The sequence below is a fragment of the Mustela erminea genome, chromosome X (genome assembly GCF_009829155.1).
Source record: "Mustela erminea isolate mMusErm1 chromosome X, mMusErm1.Pri, whole genome shotgun sequence".
NCBI classification, from domain to species: Eukaryota; Metazoa; Chordata; class Mammalia; order Carnivora; family Mustelidae; genus Mustela; species Mustela erminea.
Window position 1 is genome coordinate 89,857,813 of NC_045635.1, and position 14,432 is coordinate 89,872,244.

The 14,432-nt window shown below is 42.9% G+C and overlaps 1 protein-coding gene across 5 annotated transcripts in view; it reads left to right on the plus strand.

The window, feature by feature from the left end:
• Window positions 1-14,432, plus strand: part of MID2 (midline 2) — a 93,773-nt gene that overhangs the window by 59,002 nt on the left and 20,339 nt on the right. For all 5 annotated transcript variants that reach the window (XM_032329797.1, XM_032329799.1, XM_032329796.1 and 2 more), the window contains exons 4-5: window positions 10,589-10,696; window positions 12,098-12,246. In XM_032329797.1, coding sequence (XP_032185688.1) covers window positions 10,589-10,696; window positions 12,098-12,246 — 257 coding nt within the window. The remainder of the gene's footprint in view (window positions 1-10,588; window positions 10,697-12,097; window positions 12,247-14,432) is intronic.

Consider the following 14,432-nt stretch of genomic DNA (forward strand, 5'->3'; position numbering starts at 1 on the left):
GATCCAAATTGTGCTTACCAGAGCCGGGGGATGGGGGCAGGGGAAATTGGAGGAAGGTGGTCAAAAAGTACAAACTTGAACTGTTTGTGTCAATTAGTCCATTTAAGTATAATAGTAAAAGACTAGCTAATGATAACAATGCATCTTAAAACCTTCAGAAGGAAAGGAGAATGATATGTGGACTATTTGTTTTTGTGTGTATGTGGCAGTTTTAAGTTATTAGTTTTTAAAATCAGTACTTTTTAATGGAAACAACTTGACTAAAAATCTGTCACAGCATTTTGAGACCCATTAAAACAAAAGTTTAAGGGGTGCCTGGGTGGCTCAGTGGGCTGGGGCCTCTGCCTTCGGCTCAGGTCATGATCCCCGGGTCCTGGGATCGAGCCCCACGTCAGGCTCTCTGCTCTGCAGGGAGCCTACTTCCTCCTGCCTCTCTGCCTAGTTGTGATTTCTCTCTGTCAAATAAATAAAATATTAAAAAAAAAAGTTTAAGGAGAAAAAAAGAGAAAAAATACAAACGTACAGTTACGTGATAAATAATACTAAGGATATAATGTACATCGTGATGACTAGAGCTGATGTTGCTGTATGATGCATAGGAAAATAGAGTAAATCCTATGAGTTTTCATCACAAAGAGAAAGGTTTTTCCTCCCCTTTTTTCTTTTCTTGTTATTCTACCTAAATGAGAAGATGGATGTTGGCTGAAACTGTTGAGGCAATTACATATATTTCACAATATATGTAAACCAGAATGTCATGCTTGTATGCCTTAAACTTTCACAGTGATGTCTGTCAATTATTTCTCAGTGAAACTGGGAAAAATAAACTAAGGTACAGAATAGAGCGTGAGATGAGATACAACTTGAGCAAAGGCCTAAATACATATTAGTTATAATTTCAGAGAACTATATAAATGTTGGTTCACCAGACCTGCCCAAAACACTATGGGACTTTTGGAATTTTCTTTCTTTTTTTTCTTTTAGATGTTGAAAGAAGTTTAATATGACGTAGAAGTTGCTAAAATAACACAGAAAGAGTTCCCACATATGATTCACCTACTCATCCCCAGTGTTAACATCTTACACAATGACACGACTACCACAACCAGGAAATTATCACCAGTAGAATATTCTGCTAAGTGAACTATAGACCTCATTCAAATTCCACCAGTTGTCACATGCCCTTAACTTTTGGGGGACAGGGGAGGTTCCATCATTCCATGAATTTTGTTGCAGGTATAGATGTGTGTAATCACCATCATAATTAGAACATTACAACTTCAAGAAACTCATTTTTGCTACCTCTCTATAGTCACATCTGTCCCCCTGGCAACCACTGATCTGTTTTTCATCACTGATAATTTTATAATTTCTGGAGTGTTATGTACATGAAGACATACATTATGTAGCATATTATGATTGACATATTATAATTTGCTTGTGTCACTCATCAGAATGCCCCGAGATCCGTTCACATTGTTGTGTTTATCAATAGTTTTTTAAATTTTATTGCTGATGCACAATTTGTGTATCCACGCCCCCACTGAAGAACATTTCAGCTTTTTCCAGTTCTTGGCTAATACATGTAAAGGTGTTGTGAACATTCATGTATTTTTTTTGTGTAAACATGAATGTTCATATTTCTGTGGTGAAATCTGGAGTCTTATGTCTTTTTTCTTAAAGGTTTTATTTAGTTATTTGTGAGAGAGAAAGAGAGGGGGAGCACGAGATGGGGGAGGACCAGAGGGAGAAGCAGACTCTCTGCCGAGCAGGAAGCCCAGTGCGGGCCTCGATGTTGAGACTGCAGGATCATGACCTGAGTTGAATGCAGTCGCCCAACCGTCTGAGCCACCCAGGCGGCCCTAGGGTCTTGTGTCCTTAGAGGGGTTTATAAGCAAGTGTTGTGTTTCACAGAATGAGCAGTAGAGTGGAGGGAACACAAAAGATACGGCTTCAGCCTTGCTTTGTCATTGATCAGTAGTATGATGTTAGGTAAGCCCTTCTCTCTAGGACTCAATTTCTATCTGTAAAATGAGAGGCTAGGAACCTATGATTTCTTTAGTCTCTTCCTTTCTTTCTTTCTTTCTTTTTTTTTTTTTTTTTTTGAGAGGGAGATGGGGTAGAGGGGCAGAGGGAGAAGGGAGATAGAGAATCGTAATCAGGCTCCACACCCAGCACAGAGCCCAACATGGGGCTTAATCTCATGACCTTGAGATCATGACCTGAACCGAAATCAAGAGCCCACTGAGCCCCCCCACCAAGGTGCTCTTCTTTAGTCTTTTCTACATCTAACAGTTCTGTGGTTCTGAAGAGAAAGAAAGGAGGTTTCTACCTCATTTCATATGGGATTTTTAGCCATACACATAGAATACCAGCTACAAGCCTAGATTATACCTCTCCCACTTTTTTCTAGCATGTTTGAAATAGTTACCTTGTGCGGAAAGAGAATATGGGGATAAAAGTAACTAATCTTAATGTGACAAAGGCTTGGAAGTCTGAGCCCTGAGGTGAACGGACTCGAAATGCCTATTCAAGTCCTTGGCTTTCTCTCCCTTTAAACTTACATAGAATTGCCACATGGCAGAGGGTCATTCCTAAGTCACATATATGGAGCAAATTGTCCTCTTTCTGTTGCCAGTACTTTTATTAGTTAGACTCAGGGTAAAATAAACGTGGAATATGTGTGTGTGTGTGTGTGTGTGTGTGTGTGTGTGTGTGTGTGTTGTCCATATATATGTATGTGCATTATGTATATTTTGTAAATGTTACAATATATGCATTTTTATATTGTATATTTATTTTCAAAAGTCAGGAGGTAATTACACAAAGTATTTGCAAGTCTGAGGTTACTGAAGTTGTCTGAGGGATGTGATTATCTTGAGAGGCAATTCTGAGAGTCAGAGAAGCACTTGTGTGAGCATAGTCTGTCTTTCTGCTTCTCTCTCTCTCTCTCTCTCTCTCGCACACACACAGACACGCACACACACACTGGTTAAAATCATGGAAGAAGAGCCAGACAGCCTGGGTGCGAATCCTGACTCTGCCAGGTACTGGTTATATGATCTTGGGCAAGTGACATAACCTCTGTGTCTCTCAGTTTCCTCTGTGGGATGGCAATGATATTAATAGCGCCAACTTCAGAGGGTTAATAAGATGTAAATGAGTTAAAATATATGAAGCAATTTGAACAGTTCCTACTGCATTGCGGGAAGTGTGTCTGTCAGTCGATGTCTGTGTCTGTCACTTCTCGAGATGGCCCGGCTGCCACCACCCCATCCACAGGGCTTTTCCAGCTGCCACAGTCCCATTCCCCACCCACCTCTACCTGCTAGTACCCCTCACCCACTCTGCCAAAAAAAATTAACTCAGGCACTGAGGCAGTAGCTTGCTTAATTCTGCCTCAGTAATTTCTTTTGCCCCCTAAGCTGTAGTTACTCCAGTCCAGGGGACTAAAAATCCTATTAATAATTTTGCATAAATTGAATTAAATAAAAAGAGAGAAAAAAATAATTTTGCATATCCGCTAGGCCTTTAAGTGATAATCGTCTTTTCAAATCTAAAGAAACAGATAAAATCCATTTGAAAAACAGCACCCCCTTTCATTTAGCTATTATGTAAAGCCGGCAGGAACATCTTTGAAATGTTACATTGTTTTGCTTTAGAAAATGAAAAAAGAAGATTGTCTCATCTTCCTCTTCCTTTCATACATTTGAACCTTCCTCCTACAAAAGGCTGTGGTGGTGGTGATGGTAGCTTGTGTGTGGGTGTGTTTCTGTTTCTGTATGTGTGTGTGATATCCCCCTAGTGTGATCTGGATGAATACCTTAGCTTAGACGCTGCTGTAGTCGGTGCTACATTGGCTTCATAAACATTGTGGATTCTTAGTCCCCCCGCCCCAGGCTTATTGAGATTTAGTTGACATAAAACGTGGCATAAGTTAAGGTGCACAGTGCGATGCTTTGATCTACATGTATATTACAAAATGATTACCACGATAAGGTTAGTTAACATGTTCACCACCTCATGTAGTTACCTTTTAGGTCTGTGTAGTGAGAACATTTAGCACCTCTCTCTTAGCAATTTTCAAGTATACAACACAGTCTTGTTAACCATAATCAAGGAATCTATCAAAGCTGAACTCATGGAAACAGAGAGAACATTGCATTTTCTTGAATGCACCGTTTTAAGAGAGTAATGAATTCTTTGCAGCCTCGTAAGGTGACAAAGCTGTTCATAACAACTCGTTGATAATCCATCAGATGTCCAATTTACCTCCCACTTTCCCTTCTCATCTCCTTTGCACAGAGAGTGATTTTCCCATTTCTCTGAGTACTGTGCTGGCTTTTCCTCTCCCCCTTGTTCTCAACGAGGGTGTTAACTAACAATGGTTAAGGTGTTACTCTAGTTTTAAGATCCTGACATTTTATCTAGGTACACACAAAGTCTCAAAATGACAGCTCAGCTCTCCGTAATGTATCTGCAACCTCTGTTTCTAGCCTTATTTCCCTCCCTTGCACCTGTTGGGCTGATGTGCTTTATCCAAACATCCTCTACTTTCCTGCTCTTCACAGCATTCTCTCTGCCTAGAATTCTCTCCCTTTAAACCCCATTTCTGTGTGCCCAAGTCTTGCTCATCTTTGAAGACCAGCTCCACTACCTGAAACCTTCCCTGATCCCCCGATTGCCCTATGCCACAGGCAAAATTTGTTTTCTCTTCTCTGTGCCCTCATGGAGCTTTGTTTGTGTTCTGTTACATTGCTTGTTCTGCTCTACCGTGAATTGTAATTAGCTGAGTTCATTCACACTCATCTCCTCCACTAGACTAAGTGCCTCAAAAGAAGAAGCTAAGTCTTTTTCATCATTCTGTCCCACACAGTGAACCCCCGTAGACCCTAGTAGTACATAGGGTAGGCCCTCGATCAATGCTTGCTGATAACAACTCCCCCAACTGATCTTTAATGCTGGCATTTCAAAATCTGTGGCAGGGGAGGAGATCTTCAGACAGAAGATCTCTGGGAATGAGCCAGGCTGGCATTGGCCATACAGTGGAGGACACCGAGATGGAGATGCCTCTGAAGTGTTCTGTCCATTACCACATAAGTGAATGTCACCTGACTCTGGCTGTAGAGCTCATCCACAACTTCATTCATATTGCCCCACCTGACCAGGAGATCTCAGTTCCTTCTGAACTCCTGGGCAGTGCTCCTCCGAAGGGCTGATGGATGGGACTGAGCCAAGAGGGGGGTATGAGTGAGGAAGTTTCTCATGCAGTTGAGTTGGAGGGAAGACTGATGCACTTTGAACCCAAGAATAAAAGACCTATAGAATGGGCATGTGGGAGATCCCCCAAGAAACTATCAAATAAGCTCTGGGAAGGCAGCTGAGGGTAAAAAGGTCTGGTCCATTTACATTTCAATAGAGAACAGAAACAATTACCTAAATACTACTTTTTTTGTGGCCTCTTAAGCCTTTGCAACTTGTGACTTTTGTGAACTCCCACGTATTTATTTCCTTGTTAAAAACCATCAGTAAAATCCTTCTAATGGGATATGTGTGTCAGTGTCAGGGAAGGGAGGAAATTAGGGGAAGAATAGGTCTGACTGTAGGTGTAATTTTTGAACTGGGAGGTCGGAAGGAACTTTGGGATATGGTAGGGTGGGCGGTTGGAGAAAAACGTGCAAGGCAAATTCTTGCTGCCTTTGGGAAGAAAGAAAAGAGCACAGAGCAGAGCAGAGGACCTGGAGACCTGACAAGAGAGGCTCCCTAGTGCATAGGTCTTGGAAACCTTGTGCTGAGACTCAGTCTTTGACATCAGAAACTGCTTCCCGCCCATGCAAAAATTGCCCTGTTTAGGGGACAGAGAGATTTATACAAGTAGGCTGCCAAGATTACTCTACTGGTAATTTTTGGAGAGGGTAGATTTTTCCACAGATAAAAAGCCTTCTTGTCAAACCCACCAGCCCAAACCAAAGAGCAAAGACCGAAAAAAGATCTGGAATCTTTTGCCAACCAACCAACCAACCAACCAACCAAAAATGCTTATCAAGATAAGCCCAGTTGTTTTCAACTAAGGGTTAATAAGCAAGTGAAATATGCCAGTGCATTTTCAAGGAAAACTGCAGAAAAGGGAAATACCAGGGCTTTCAAGTACCTTCCAAGCAATTTGAGATGTTTTATTCACATCATGAAGACAGTTTTACCCTGGAGTATTTCCTTTTCAGAAACTACTCAAGGAACCTGCTCTTTTGGGCTGCTTCTTGACATGGAAACATTTTAATGTCACTGCTTTACCTTTAGTTTGGGATTTTGCCTCTTCAGCCAAATTTCTGCTCTACTACTTGTGCCTCGCTGTTTGATTTCACTGTCCAAACCCCTCCCTAGCTCCCTCGCTTCCGTCCACATTTTCTCCACAAAATGCCTTTACTATAGTCCATTTTCTAATGTTTGTCATTCTTTTTGTGCTTTTTCATTTTACTAAATCAGTCAGTAAATATTTGTTGTGTGTAAGGCATTGTGCCTGTTACAGCAGGAGAAACAAAGTGACATAAAAACTTTCTTCAAGGACCTTGCTGTGAATTGAAGATTTTCCAGCCAGGGAGTGTATCTCATATTTGACCTTTCCATTGGATTCCTGTTACTCTCTTCGGCTAGGTCCTGTTGACATCACGAGAATTTCCTAAATCATAGCCACCCCTCCCCCAGCTTACAATTACGCCCAATCATATCAATCCCAGTTCAACTCTTTAAAAAAATGAAGTTAACTTGATGGTTGCCAGAAGTGGGGGGAGGGTGTGGGAGAATGAGTACATGGGTGGAAGGGAATGGGAGGTACAGACTTCCAGTTGTGGAATGGATAAGTCACAGGGAATGAGGGGTACAGGATAGGGAATATAGTCAGTGGCATTGTAACAGCATTGAGTGGTGACAGATGGTAGCTACACTTGTGAGCACAGCATAAAATTGTTGAACCACTGCATTGTACACCTCAAACTAATGCAACATTGTGTGTCAGCTATACTCAAATAAAAATATATATTTATTTTAAAAGTTCATTCTCTCACCATCCTACTCCAAAAAATATTTCCAAAGATGCCATATTGCCTAATGAATAAAGCTCAATTTCATTGGCTTGGTTCAAAATTTCCCTCCCTTTTACCTTTAAAATCAAAGTCCTGCCCATCTTTATGGCTCAAGGCCCACTTCATTCAGGCATCTTTTCTTCACTTCCCCACCAAGAGCGATCTCTCCCTTCGATTTCTGGAGATTATGTTCTACATCACTCATTGGTATGCTGCCTTGACTAGTTTGTTTTGTATGCATGTGGCTTTTCCCCATTCAGATTGCAGATTTATGGAGAGCAGGGCCTGATCATAATGCATTACACACAAAAGATGCTTAATACATGTTTGATGATGAAAACGGGGATGATTTTTCCTGATTTCAGGGTATGTATAGGATGGGTTCTAAGGGTGAGTGGCTAAGGAAAGATTCTGGAGGGAGGGGAATGAATTAATAAGGCTTTTACAGTCACAGTCCTAAAGGGATAAGGACTTCAACTTACTGATTCCTTGGCTGGGAGCCTTGTTGTATTGCCAGAGTTTTAGTGAGTTTGAAAAGAAAAGGAGGGGCAGGACTTTGGGACTGCTGTGAATTTATGTGGAGAATGAGAGAGAGGTAGCAATCAGAAGTAACTGAACCTGAGTAACTTCAATAATGATAGTAGCATTAGCCAAAACAAAACAAAGAAGAAAAGAAAGAAAGAAAAAGGAAATCAGAGGTGGAAACCAGATTTAGAGGGGAGATGATGATTTAAGTTTTTAAAAATATTTTTATTTGTCTCTCTCTCTCTCTCTCTCTCTCACACACACACACACACACACACACACACACACACACAGAGAACAAGCACAAGCAGGGGGAGCAGCAGGCAGAGGGAGAAGGAGGCTCCCCACAGAGCACAGAGCCCAATGTGGGATTCGATCCCAGGACCCTGGGATCATGACCTGAGCCAAAGGCAGGCGCTTAACTCTCTGAGCCACCCAGGTGCCCAGTGAGTTTGTTTTCAGACATACTGAGTTTAGGGTAACTTGAGTAACCAAGTGGACACGTCTAGCAAGCAGTGAGATACTCCCTACCTCTATTCAATTCCATGCAACAGATATTTACTGAACATCTGCCATATGCCAGTCACCATGTTGGAGAGACAGTCAAAGAAGACACAAGCCCTGTCCTCCAGAACTCATGTTTGAGTGGGGAAGACAGACTAGTAAATTCCTCTGGCATAAGGTAGTAAATGGTATAATTGAAATATGAAATTGAATATGAAATTGAAAGTGCTATGAAGGTATAAATAGGGGACAAATTGCATCCGAGTGGGTGAGAAAAAGTTACAGAAGTGAAGAGTTTTGAGCAAGGCCTGGAAAGAAAAAGTAGACGTTTGTTCAATAAACAAATAGGGAAATGGCTTTCCAAGTGAAAGAAATCTCAAGCCAAGGCACAGGTCACAGAAGTGTGGGGCATTCTAGTGATCTGAAATGACTAAAGAGAATGGGATGACAGAATAAAGATGGATGGAGCAAAAGAAGTAACTGGTGTCGGAGACTGGAGGAACTTTGTTACACTAGCCTGTGGAGGCGGTTTAGTGCAATGGTTAGAGGTGTAGACACCAGTGTCAGACTCCCTGGGTCAAAATCCCATCTCTGCCACTTATTAGTTCTGTGACCTTGAGTGAATCCATTAGTCCCTCTGTGCTCAGTTTTCCCATCTGTAAAATGGGGTTGATGGTACCTGCCTCGTAGGATTGCTTTGATGGTTGAGAGGGCTAGTATGTGTAAACTGATTAGGGTCCTGCCTGGCATATAGTGAGGATATGTAAAGGTCAGCCCAAGGGCGAAATGGCAAGAAACAGACCACTACACCATTGTGTACTACACCATCCACAGCTTCAAAAGGAAACTACGGGAACCAAGTCTCCAGATACTCTAAGCACACATTCAGGGAACAGTAGGTGAATTTCTTCTCACAGGAGTGGGAGTTTCTCGAGAGGGTGAGGTTGTCTGCCTTAGAAATGTAGATCCAATTTAGGAAAAGTGTGAACAGCCTTAGTGGGGGAAAACTCGAATGGCCAGAGTGGGACTGTTGACTCACAATAAATGGGAGCTCTCATTATGGTATTCCCTCCAGCAAGTGGAAATCAAACAAAATCAGGCGGTGACACCACACGCGTATTTTATTTCAGTTGAGTAAGAAACAGAAAATTGGCCGGCAGAGGATGAGCGAACAGGCAGCAGGGTCCAGTGACGAGTACTTTGCTTGGCTCAGAATATGTAAAGGAATCCTCTGAAAGGGGCTAGCAATTGGAAATGCAGACCTACCTTGCTAAGGAAGCCTATCTCACCCCAGGAGTTCGGATGCTCTCAAGGAACCCATTGTCTATTCCTCGGCTTTCTAGAGCTCTGCTCCAGCACTCCTGGAATAGACTCTTGGAATGATTGTACTTCCCTGTGTGACTGCAAAATGGAACTGAACCCCGTCCACCCACACAGCCGGCATTGGGGTTTCACTTGACAGAACTGGGTGTGAATGCTGGGCTTACCACCAATAGCTGTGTGATCTTGAGTGAGTCACTCAAATTGTCTGAGCTTCAGTTTCTTCATCTGTGAAACGGGAACAAAAATGGCTCCTCTATTATGAAGGGCTTATGGTAATTACATGAAAGAATTTATCTAGAAAGCGCTTGGAACACTGAGTGCTTAAGAGTTGTAAGTTCATCTCCCTTCCTTTGCCTTTATACTTAGGTCACCCAAAGATCCCTGCTCTCATTTTAGCCCTTCTGGGGGCTTCCTCCTGTCTAATGTCCAGAGTAGTAGAGATGGGAAGAAGGAGAAATCGGTATATGGAAAGACAGTGAAAAATGGTGGCTCTTTTTTCAACTCCTGTCCCCCCAAATCTGACTTTGTGGTAAAGATATTTTGATGTAGCCAGTATTCCCAAATGGGAAAGGTATTCAGATTCTGGATGGCCGAAGGTGAGAAGTATCTGCTAAGACATCGTGACAACTCTACGAAAATGTATCTACGCATGTGTATATTTACTCTGAACTCATGGCTATGCATTCGTATGTTTTAGGATGAGACGGGAACAAGGAAAATTGAAAACATTTCGTTTTTAGCATGGTAGAAATAGATTGTTGTAATGTTACCTTAATATTGTTGTGCCTGTGGAGAGGGATCCTCTTTTCCTGACATACTTAATTCTCCTTACCCTCTTTTCAAAAGAACAACAGGAGGAAAGGGTGCTGGAGTAAAGGGAATTATACAGTGGGAATAACATGCCCCCATCTCATCTGTCCTTCTGCCCAGCCTTCCATTAACCATCATGATCTACCAGAGGCCGGAGAGCTTCCTGTCTGTGGTGCTTCAATGCCCTTGCATCATTAATATCATCATCTCTACCCTTCTTCTAGGAGTGGATCTAATGAGGGAGGTATGGAAGAAGTTCTGCATGCTTAGCGTCAATCCGAACCTTTGAGAACCAGCAAGGGAAAAAGGCAGCAATCACTGTGTAATATTCTGGACTTTCTTGGCAGGTGAATACTGCTATGCATGAGGCAAAACTCATGGAAGAATGTGACGAGCTGGTAGAGATCATCCAGCAGAGGAAGCAAATGATCGCTGTCAAAATCAAAGAGACAAAGGTAAAGCATGGAGCTTCAGTGAGGCCAAGGCAGAGTTGACTTTACAAATGTCAGAGTTTCATCCTGATGATTCCAGTTTGAACTTGGATCGTGAAAGTAAGAAGAAATGGGGTTAGAGGGAGGGAGGCAAAGAAGAAGCGATGTTTGGCCTAGTGCTATAAACCTGGTAGAAATGATGAGTTCTGGGGTATTGGAAATGCTCTATACCTTGACTGGGTTGATGGTTACATGGGTGTATGTATATGCAAAAAAAAAAAAAGTCATTGAGTTGTCCACTCAGAGGTGGGTGCTTTACTGTAGGTATGTTATAAGTCAATCCAAAAAGAAAAAAAGTGATGGTAGAAATGTGGGCCAGAATTACGGAAGGACCATGCGTGCTATTATGAGGACTTTGGGCTCACCCACAAAGGCATTGGGAAGCCATCCTAGTTTCTTAGGAAGGGAGAGAGTGATCGATATGGCAGAAGTAACCAGGGTGTATCCGAACAGGATGACACTGAAGTCAGGGAAGCAATCTAAGAGGCTTATGGAATGATTCTTGATAGGAGTCGATGAAGACCTACACAGGGGAAATGTCAGCACAAGTGGAAGGAAAGGACAGAACAGGAATTACTAGAAAGGAAATGATGGGAATCCTCGACTGCTCCACTGTAAAAGATGAAGGGAAAGAGAAGACTTCCAGGTTTTTAGCGTAGGAACTGAAGAAGTAGGGTCAAGGTCAGGTGTGAGCCTCCATGCATCCATATGGTTGTAGGCATATTGGTCAGCCAGTCAGCATAGTGATTATAAGCTCATGCCAGGTATACAGTGTGAAGATTATGAGAGTCTGAGGTGATGATCAATACTTTGTGCCATGCTGGGTGGTTCCAGCCAACACAGGAACTGAAATTCCCGAGAACACAGATCTGTGAATGTGCAGGTGCTCATAAGAATACAGAGAGAAAGATACTCGTTGGAAGGTAGAATTCCATAAAGAACAAGGAAGTACTTTTTATTAAACTCGGCTCTGAAAATATATCAACCATAAAAATGGGTCGATGGAGATCCCTGGGTGGCAGGGCTTCCTTTGATACTTTTTATTTTCTAAATACTCAACTGTGAGCATGCACTCTTGTTCTAATCAGAAAAATTAACGTTTTTGTCCATGAAAAAGAGGAGGCAGATGACTGAGAGTGTATGACTGAGTGCGTTGCAGCCTAAGTAAGCGGGCTGTAGGTGGGAGGAGGGGCTGGCAAGACAGAGACGGTGGGGTGAGAAGGTGAGTGGTTAGTACGGGGACCATGGGATATTAATAGGCCTTATTTTTAGCATTGCTGCAGCAGATCTCCTTCGTGTTGTTTTATCGTTTTTAATTTAGCCCTGGATGCTGAAGCTCATTTTTCTTCTGCTCATTCCTTTAAGGTTATGAAACTGAGAAAGTTGGCACAGCAGGTTGCTAATTGCCGTCAGTGTCTTGAGCGCTCAACAGTCCTCATCAACCAGGCTGAACATATCCTGAAAGAAAATGACCAGGCCCGGTTTCTCCAGTCTGCAAAAAATATTGCCGAGAGGTGAGCAACTTCTCTTCTTTTCTCTAGGCCTGCTCTTAGGAAAAGGGTGCAGCTGAAGTCACAGAATTCTGTTTGGGCACCTACATAGCAGCTGCTGCCCGAAGATCTTACCAGATACTTTTTTTACTAAAGCCTCAGTGGTAACCTCTAGGTAGCTTCACCCCTTCTGCCAGTGCACAGCAAGCCACATTCCCTAGGGAACTAGGGAACTAGCTAGGGCTCTGCCCCAGCTCTCTGCTACCCATTAGTGTTGGAGTTTTCTTTTTTTGTTTTGTTTTTTGGGTTTTTTTTTTTTTAAGATTTTATCTCCTTGTCAGAGAGAAGGGGTGGGGGAGGGAACACAGGCAGGGGAAGAGGCAAGGGGAGAAGCAGACTCCCCACTGAGCAGGGATCCCATGCAGAGCTCGATCCCAGGACCCTGGGATCATGACCTGAGCCAAAGGTAGAGGCCCAACTGACTGAGCCACCCAGGTGTCCCAGTGTGCTGGGGCTTTCTAGGTTGGTGTTAGCATAGGGGCAGAGAGACTTTTGGCCACAGGGACAGGTGTGTGCCCTCTCTGAGTCTTTGTGCAATTTTTATTCCTTTCATTTAGTTATCTCTCACACAGATGGATAGAGCAGTAATTCTTGGGCTTTTGTTTTTAATCAGTCATCCCCTTGAAAATGTGATGAATGTCCAGAGCCTTCTCCTGAGGGGGAAATGCATGTTAGATACGTACATGTAGAATTTTGCATGTGATTCTAGAGGACTCATGGGTCCTTCAAAGGCCATCTATACACCATGTGCAAAGAATCTGAAGTCTAAAGTGGCACATTGCTCAGTAGAGTCACCGAGGCTTTAAGGGGCTACAGAGACGTATTAGGCAAACTTGGCCTCCTTCTCTGTCTCCCATTTACTAAGGCTTTGGCTCCACGTACACAGTATTCCTTCTTCCTGCTTCTGCAAGCATTCCGGGTGACCCTGGCTTCCACATGGCTGACCCTATCTAATGGGCTCCTTGCCATCCCCTCCTCCAGTGACCCTCACCTCTGCTCCCCTTTATCTACCTGCTTCCATGGCTCCCATGCTGAACCTTGCCATCAGTCAGAATTACACTGAAATCATAAATTAACATCCCCGCTCTGTTCTAGCTACAACCGCTGTACTTAAAGTTGATTGGTTTTCTTCCAGAGTCTCTATTCTTCAACTTCATCGGGATCCCTAAGACCCGACTGCTACCTACCAGCTACCTACTCTCTTTACTTCTTTCTTTGGTCTGTTGAGGCTCTGTGATTTCTCATGTCAACTGCTCACCCTTGTTGCAATGTACCCACTTCCCTGGTCTTTTTATCACACCAACCTGATCGAATCCCCAACCCCAAACCAGCCCAGCTCTTTCTGTTTTCTTTTTTAAAATATTTTATTTATTTATTTGGGAGACACAGATAGTGAGAGAGAGCATGAGCAGGGAGGAGAGGGGCTTCCCACTGAGCAGGGAGCTCAATGCAGGACTCAATCCCAGGACCCGGGAATCATGACCTAAGCTGAAGACAGATGCTTAACTGACTGAGCCATCCAGGTCCCCCTCTTCCCACCTTTTCCATGTCTGTATTTGAGTTGCAGAACCCAGCTAGAGAAAACCACATAACCAAAGAGGTTGGTATTATCACAGCACACATTTATGGCTTCTAATCTCACTGGGGCCCCGAAATCCTTCTGCATCACCTTGATCAGCTTTCTTTTTGCTTTGTCTCCCTAAAGACTATTTCAAGTGTTCTATATTCAACTAAAAAATTCCAACCCTGCCACCTTCCCCCTCATGCTCAGCAAATGACTTCACATCCTTTTTTAAAGAGTGGCAGGTATGAAAGGACAAAGGACAAAGTTCTCAGCTTCTCAAACCAAACTGCTGGGCATATTTACATCCAAATCCATCACTTTTGCCTCCACACTCCCTTTTTTTTTTTTTTTTAAAGTAGGCTCCATGCCCATTGTGGAGCCCAAGGTGGGGCTTGAACTCACAATCCTGAGATCAAGACCTGCTGAAATTAAGAGTCTGACAATGAACCGACTGGGCCACCTAGGCACCCCTCCCTTTTGATTATATTGTATTATTTGTGTTTTGGCCACATGCTTCTCTTTGTTCCTATAGCTTCAGTTTTTCCATTTCTCTAGTTGACTTCATATCCACCTTTAAACCCACTCA